Source organism: Lactuca virosa, chromosome 8, assembly GCF_052849685.1.
Source record: "Lactuca virosa cultivar CGN04683 chromosome 8, Lactuca_virosa_CGN04683_v6, whole genome shotgun sequence".
Taxonomy (NCBI): Eukaryota; Viridiplantae; Streptophyta; class Magnoliopsida; order Asterales; family Asteraceae; genus Lactuca; species Lactuca virosa.
This window is the reverse complement of record NC_136433.1, coordinates 297,826,722-297,834,923: the sequence shown is the minus strand read 5'-3', so window position 1 is coordinate 297,834,923 and position 8,202 is coordinate 297,826,722. Positions and strand designations below refer to the sequence as shown.

General features: G+C 33.3%; 1 protein-coding gene across 1 annotated transcript; it reads right to left on the bottom strand.

The window, feature by feature from the left end:
* Positions 1–2,307: 2,307 nt before the first annotated feature.
* On the bottom strand, positions 2,308–6,569 carry LOC145134317 (uncharacterized). Its single transcript, XM_079069181.1, has 6 exons — positions 6,267–6,569; positions 6,078–6,180; positions 4,637–5,122; positions 4,244–4,357; positions 3,308–3,885; positions 2,308–2,977 (listed from the first exon to the last, which is right to left on the bottom strand). The coding sequence occupies exons 2-6, from the start codon at positions 6,163–6,165 to the stop codon at positions 2,468–2,470; spliced, it is 1,776 nt and encodes a 591-aa protein (XP_078925307.1). The 5' UTR covers positions 6,166–6,180; positions 6,267–6,569; the 3' UTR covers positions 2,308–2,467.
* Positions 6,570–8,202: the final 1,633 nt, after the last annotated feature.

The following is an 8,202-nucleotide window of genomic DNA, read 5'->3' as shown; positions in this document are numbered from 1 at the left end:
CTTGTAGAATACTGAATAGTTTATAATTGATTTTGACATTTTTTGTTGTAATTTTGTGTTAGGCGATGAAGAGGGCTCAATAAGGTATTACAATCAAATTTGCAAGAACTTTAGTCTTTACCGGGGGTTTTAAATGTCGGGTTTGTATTTCAATGCTTTCTTCATTTTTCAATGTGTAATTATGTGTGTGAGCTTGTGTATGTGTGTTTGTTCATGTGTTGTTGTGAGTCATGTTTGACGTTCAAATATGAGCTTCTGTCCCTAAATCTACATCAATCTTGAATAATACTTTCTCACTTCATTAATCATTGTTGTACTCAACTTGTGGCAGGTTTTCTTTAGGGATAATGACTTAAAAGGGTAATATATTTTTCGATTTGTACACATTTGGTCACTGAGTTTTTTTTTTCGTCCACATTTACCCCTTCAACTTGTTAAACTATATACATTCAGTCCTTATGACCGGCTACTCCAGGTTACCCGGTAAAAATGACTTAATAGGGTAATATATTTCTCACTTTGTACACATTTAGTCCTTAATATTTTTGTACACATTTAGTCCTTTTTTTTAAGCAAAATAAGTCATTTTTTTGTACTTATGAATGATTTTTTAGTTTTTTCTTACGAAATCTTACGTGAGACATTAATTAATGAGATGTATGGGGCTTTTGATGCTTATATCCATCGCGATCTCGACTACTTGGTTGCTTAGGTCATGTGTTCTGAACGTCATAACTTCTTCATATGATCTCGGATTTTAACGATCTTTATATCCATGCGTTCGTATTTTAGTCTACTACAACTTTCATTTAGATTACTTCCATTTAAAAATAATATATTTTTACTTACGATTTTTATATCCATACGCGGTGGCGGATTTAGTATGGTCCCGGTGTTGCACCGACAACACCTGTTTTTTCTGTTCGCAGCAGAAAATTTTTCGCTTTTTGTTTACGTTTATACCTATTTTCCATGTATCGGCAATACCTATTTCATCTCGGCAACACCTACTATGTATTACTGCGTCTTCCCCTGTCCATACGTTTTTTATGAATACATGTATGTATGTTTTTATATAAAATCGTTAGTAAAAATATATTACTTTTTAACGGGAGTAATCTTAATGAAAATTGTAGTAGACTCAAAAAATAAACACGTGGATAAAGATCCTTAAAATCTGATATCGTATGAAGAAGTTGCGATGTTCAAAATACAAGACCTAAGCCAAACCACAAGACTTACGCAACCAAGCAGTCGAGATCGCATTGGACATAAGCATCAACAACCCCAAGCACCTCATCAATGATTGTCTCACGTAAGATGTCGTGAAAAAAACCTAAAGAAATCATTCATAAGTATTGAATGAGTACAAAAAAAGGACTTATTTTGAAACAAAAAAAAATGTTAAGGACTAAATATGTACAAAAATATTAAGGACTAAATGTGTACAAAATGAAAAATATATTACCCTATCAAGTCATTTTTCCCCAGCTAACCTGGAGTGGAGTAACAGGTCATAAGGACTGAATGTGTACAGTTTAACAAGTTTAACGGGTAAATGTGGACGAAAAAAAAAACTCAGTGACCAAATGTGTACAAATCAAATAATATATTACCCTTTTAAGTTATTATCCATTTTCTTTATTTCTTTTAAATTGAGCCGTTTGTTTTTAGATTAGGATGAGTTTTGTTGTTTTTATTCTCATGTTATGATCTTTTTGTACTTTTGTAATATGGGTTTTGCTGAAATTGTGTTCTGCGACATATTACCTACTTTCTGTAACGTAGATCCCATTTGTGGTCGTGTGTGGATTTCTTTCAGTAAGCAATTTCAAAGGCCAAAAAGAAATAGCAAAACGCATGGTAATTACTCAAAAATATCACAAGAAACATATATCCGTGTCGCAATACATAATAAAATGTCTTGGAAAAACTACATAAAGTTATAGTAACAAATCTAGGATTCAAACTCTTGTATGTACAAACCCGAATGATATGGAAAAAACAAATGGGTCATAAAAACTTAGTTAATGGGTTATAATAATATCATCTAAAAAAAATATAATATTAACTTTTAATTATGTTTTTAGGATTTTTTTTACTCATTTTTAGTTTTTTCTTGCATGTTATTTTTTTGTTATAATTTACAAACCTAAAAGAATTACATATATAGATTGTGTACCTATGAAAAGGTTTTTTTAACCACCTCAGCCTCCTAATATACACTATATATTAACGTATAAACCTTTTTTTTTTTCAAAACAATCTCAAATCGTTTGTGTTTGCGTTGTGTACAGTGTCCACCAATACTTACAACCGGAATCCATCCAGATTTAATAATATATACTATGAAAAAATTTCCAAACTCAAGGGTGTTCATGGACACCCTTTAAATCAATGTAGCTTCATCCTCGACAAATTATACAAATGAGAACAAAACATTATTCCTAATATAGAGCAAGAGATACTATAGGTTTCTCAATGAAGTTATTGAATTGCGACAGATTATCCAGTAGAGAAAAGGAATAATCATCATTATTGTTGCTAACAGCAAGACGTATGGGTTGTACGTCATTGCTGCAGTAAAAAACACCAATACGACAGCCATTAGATTTCGTCTCATGATGGATGCGATCACTGAGCGTAATGAGAAGAAACCACGTTCAACATAGTTAGGCCACATGATAGACAAGGTACTGACGACTGATGTGAAAGTGAGTATGAAAGCCATCCCATGCAATAGCATAGCAAGCGCCGATAGCAGCCCGATGTCTCGGTGGTTTGGATATACTGTAGATGCAGCAATGACGACGAGCAAAGACATCACAGAAGCATATAAGACGTAAACTGTTTTTTTATCCGAATCAACCGCTTTAAGAAATAGCTCTTTATGATTTTTCGTGAACAATTCACGTGGTCTTAAACCATCTTTGTTCTTCTTTTCTCTAAGTGAGGGAGGGAGCATATCCGAAACCATCTATAAACACATAGATTAGATAGTTACCATCAAAGACCATATCAATCAATATAAATAAGAAAACATTTCCACACACATGCTAAATGCTAAATGAGGATGGTTCCACTGTAGTTTTTCCCTTCTCCTTTGTATTTATTTCAATTTTATTGCAGGTTTTATGAATATGCCTTGGTGCTCATGCTAAATGCAAGTTTTTACCTTTCACATGCATTTGACATATAAGCAACTGAAAGATGGTATACTGTACAAAAACTGAAGCGATAGCAGTGTGCAATATGGCTTTTTGGATGAAATGATTGAATGAGAAAGAACTATAGAGAAACATGTTACCTTGAACCATTTTTCTTTTTCTGCCATTTCTACATCTGGTTCTTGAAAGTCCTGGCATTGATTACTCATTGTGGCCTCCTCGAGGATTCCGACTAAATGGAGTAAATTGTTCCCATTTTCGTCTTCAGCAGTAATTATCGAGTCTTTGATTGAGCCTACGCCGCACAATAGGTTGAAGATTCCAGGACAACGACATAAGATGGCGACCTGAAATAAAGTCTTCTTTTTATCATTCAGATCTAGTACAAGCTTTGGATATTCACCAATTAGGACAGCTAGGAACGCAGTGTTGTCCTCTTCTGCAGCTACAAATAGTACCCTGGAGATATATGTTGGACATTGGCATGCTTCTTCCAGCATTTTATCTTCCATAATCTGGTCAACAGGACCTCTCCGCATGTCATCAGTTATAGTCTTGGGAATATTTGCCAAAATCATTCTAAGCAATTCCACTGCTTGATTTTCCTCATCACCATGACAGCCATTAGGCTTGCGTAAATATGTCAAAATGATTCTAAACAGCTGCACTGCTTGATTTCCCTCATCAACATGCCCGTGGTATGCATCGTATTGATAAACTAAGAAACCAAGTAAATGATAATAACTATTTCTGAACAGAAGCTATGAGTGAAGTTTGCTATTACTTGAAACATATTATGTCTTTACAAAATATATATATGTAAGTATAGCTGAGGGATCTATATTATAAGAAACAATTTATCTATTGAAAGATCGTGTTTCGTAATCAGTGATGGTTACAGTAACACAACAATAACAACCTCTAAAGCCAATAGACTAATTAGTGATACAATCTCAGCATAAGCTTCAATCTTTAGTCCATATATCAAGAATGGTCACGCGTAGTTTCTGTCAAAAATAATTTTCTTAAGGCACTATGAAAAGGTAATAGACAAATCAAAGAGTAGAGATTCTTACGGTGTTTTTTAATATTAAATGCATTACGTTGACGAGCAAGAATTCCGAGTATACCGTCTTCGTCTTCACTCTGAGCAAGTTTTGGAAAGTCCTTTACTATTTCTTGTGCAACCTCTACAAAGTATTTGACAATCAGTTAAGATGGGAGAATGATGACAAGTGGGTGGAAGAAAAGTGAATAAACAATTAAGTTTGGTGGTTTTGGGAATTCAAGAGAATGATAATCAATTAATCATATATCCTGAAGACAGGATCAAGATAATAAAGATAAAGAAATTTGGGCCTTGTGGAGTCCATCCTTCTGAGAAAAGTCTACAAGAGATAGTGCATGTATTCTATTCAACCTAGAATTCTATTTGATGGACCTTAAACACTATCTACCAAAATACTTACCAAATAGCTCAGCTTCAACACATGTCAATAGAACACCACATCGTCTCTCATCTGTCCAAGGACTGCATTTCATTCTTTTAGACATCCCATGAAGATACATGACCATATCATGGTTTCCGGATAAAGCTGCCATTTGGAGTGGCAACTTTCCATCATTACCTTCCATATCCAGCAATTCCGTGTTCTTGGTCGCCAGAACTTTAGCTATAACCACATTTTTGCCTTGAGCAACTATATGCAGCGCAGTGTTGGAACTGCTATTCTTAAGCTCTAAATCCGCATCTTTCATCAATCTCACCAGATTTTCAACAAACAAAGTATGTCCTGCATACGCTGCAACATGAAGTGCTGTTTCACCCCATACATTGATGCTAACCCTTACCAGCTCTTCATGTTTGTCTAAAATGGCCTTACCAGCTTTCCAATTACCTTCCTTTGATGCTTCTAAGAGTTCTGAAAGGATTCTCTTCCATTCAGGTGTTTCTCCTGTTTGATTCCAATATGAAAATATAAATATATTTATAGAAAAGCAAAAGTGAAGTATATGTAAAATAAAAAACAGAAAAAACATTTATTTAGACAATTAGTTATTTACACCACTTTACTTTATGTTGCTAAGTTACTCCTCATTTATATTATATCTCTGTTGTGGTTACATGTATATATCAATATTATTACTGCTTGACCACATGTTGCTAAGTTTTTATAGCCACACTCCATGTCTAAGCCATTACCACTACTGTCAAAACGAGTTTAAAGTTGTGGATGAGGAATGGGAAAGAAGATTCTATTCATGTAACAGAACAGACCCATCATCCATTCCGTTTCCTCCATTTCCACCACTTAACTTATCTTTCCCTTCCAATCGTTTTCTTCAAAACAAACTAAAGACTGAATTTATGACAAAGAGAGGGTTCTACTGAACGGGTGAGAAGAAGGAAACCCATGATCCATTTACAATCTTTTCAAAACTGAACCTACAGCACCTTTTTTTTTTTGTTTGCATATGAAAGGTTAAAATTGAATCCCACTTCATATTTTACAACCATATCTGAAAAAGGGACTGTGAGAGCTATCTACGAACCCTGTATCTAACAACTAAAATCAACTAAATTCACCTATATTGGTTTTTGTATATACATAAAACACTATATAATTGTAGTTGACTGTGATTTGAGTATTTGAGACTTACCTAACAAACAGGGTTCAAGTCCTAACTTTTGAAATTGCAACAAAATTGCCTAGCTTATTGATTAAAATAGTTTGGCATGTTAGTTTCAATTCTTGCCAATAGAACTTTCTGTAAAATTTATAATCAAGAGCTTACAACTGAGTAGATCTTACAATCTCAAGTTACCATGGAACCAGATCGTAGATATATAGCAAGTCAAGTTAAGTTTCATATGAATCTCAAAATCTCATTAGGATCAAAAGATCTTACCATTGGAGGTAAAGGGCATATCAACTAAATGTTGCTGGCTGATGAGAATCGGCCGAATTGAATCTACGCTTCCACTTAATGGGTTCATTTCTCCCGAAGCAAACTGCAATCCAAATTAAGTCGTAATGATTAAACCTGTTAAGATTAGTATAGAAATCTGATGTGCATAGAACCTTGCATACTATTTACCTATTTTCAAGTTTAGCATCTCGTTTAGACTACATACTGTACACAATAATCTTAAAGCCGGTATGTTCCAAAAAAGCAATCTATCGCCGGAAGCCTGGTCAGAACCCAACTATGCCGGCGGAGCCCTCGTCCGACCTTGTCGAATCTCGAATCCAGGCACCTTTACCTCCTCTGCTTGACTCTGCTACACAATCTCAACTACGCCTCTTGTTGCTCTATACTCTGCTTGATGTCTGGGATTTGGAGACGATCAGGTAAACGTTTGTTTCGAAGAGACGATGGTCTTTTTATTTAATAACAAAATTTACCCATACAATCAGCAAAGAGACGCATAAATTAGTAAATTAGTTATGATATGATAATGATAACTAATTTTAGCCCACATTTTTAATATATATTTGGATGAATTACTAATTTAACCAAATTCATTAATGATTTATCATTGTTTTAGTCAAAATTTAAGGCTTATTACAAAATAGTCATGGTTAAAATGGCCTACAATTTCGCTCATTTACCTACTGTTTTGATGTTAGTATATAAGGATTTTTTTTAAATTTTCATTACGAAGCCGTAAACGAAAAAATGGTCTATTGTTTCCTCTGAAAAGTCTACTGTTTCCCAAAAAATAGATTAAAAATGATCTACTGTTTCGTCTAAAAACCTACGGTTTTGGGTTTTTTTTTGGTATTTTGACTACTAATTCATGTATTTTGACTACTATATCGCACCTAGTATATATTAAAAGAAAAATCTCTTTTAGAGTACAAGTTAGTGTTTTTTTTTCATCTTAAAAAAAAAAAAAACATAGGTTTTGGACGAAATTGTAGACAATTTTTAGTCTATTCCTTGGGAAACAGTAGACTTCTCAGAGGAAACAATATACCATTTTTTCGTCTATGGTTTCGTAAGTAAAATGAAAAAAAAAATCCTTATATATTAAAATCAAAACAGTAGGTAAATGGGCGAAACAGTAAACCATTTTAATCATCTACGGCTTCGATGACTATTTTGTAATAAGTCCTAAATTTTGGCTAAAAAGTGATAAGTCATTAATGAATTTGGTTAAATTAGTAATTTCCTCTATATATTTTCGGGTCTTTTATGAATTTAAAGTCTTCCAATTTTATTTATAACTTTGTTTTTATATACATTTAAAAACTTGATTTTTTATTTATAGTGTTTCTATATACTCGTTTTTATCCGCATTATTTTATTTATTTATTTTTATAAATTAGATTTTTCTTGCAAATTTTTTTCTAACTTTTCTTTAAATATTTATTTCGTATGTTGCTTTTTAAAACATATAAAATTTTGTTTTTTTACGTATTCAATTTTACAAGCAACAAATAAATTTTTACTTATAATTAAATTATGTATTACCCATTGTAAATATATAAAACTTATGCATCCTCGTCCGAGTTGTGAACTTACAGATTCTTTTTCTAAAAAAATAATAAAGCTTCTTAGACTAGAGAGAATGGTAGCACCCCCAACACTTTGCCACGTAGGATATTTTATGTTTTTCTGAAGCCATATAAGCTTAGCGTGTATAACACATAAAAGGTAGGGATTGGTAGTGTCTCAATTTAATAGGTTTAATTAATTTTTTTAGAAGGGAATTAAAAAAAGAAAAAAAAAAGAATCAACCAATCACAACACAAGATTCTTTGTCTCTCTCCTCTCAGTGAGGCAGAGTTAGTGAGCCCAATAGCAAGCGCTAGGTGGCGGTGTTCCTTCTCCCTTAGCGAGTCTGGCTACCATGTTTAGCGAGGCTACTCCTCGCAGCCTTAGGATCATAAGAAATGGATAGAAACTACAAAAAGGTTAACCGGTGACAAGGATATGGGTGAGGTCAACTCCAAGAATGAGAAGTGTAATGAAAATTTTAAAATCTATTGTAGGTATCTTCAAAAAGATTGATTTGGTTAATGCATGA

Excerpts from the sequence above, each read along its gene's own strand:
- LOC145134317 (XM_079069181.1), bottom strand. The coding sequence starts at position 6,165 with ATGAACCCATTAAGTGGAAGCGTAGATTCAATTCGGCCGATTCTCATC. Across the intron at positions 4,358-4,636 it reads TGTTGAAGCTGAGCTATTTG|AGGTTGCACAAGAAATAGTA; the intron begins GTAAGTATTTTG and ends AATACTTTGTAG. Across the intron at positions 2,978-3,307 it reads AAAAAGAAAAATGGTTCAAG|ATGGTTTCGGATATGCTCCC; the intron begins GTAACATGTTTC and ends ATGTGTTTATAG.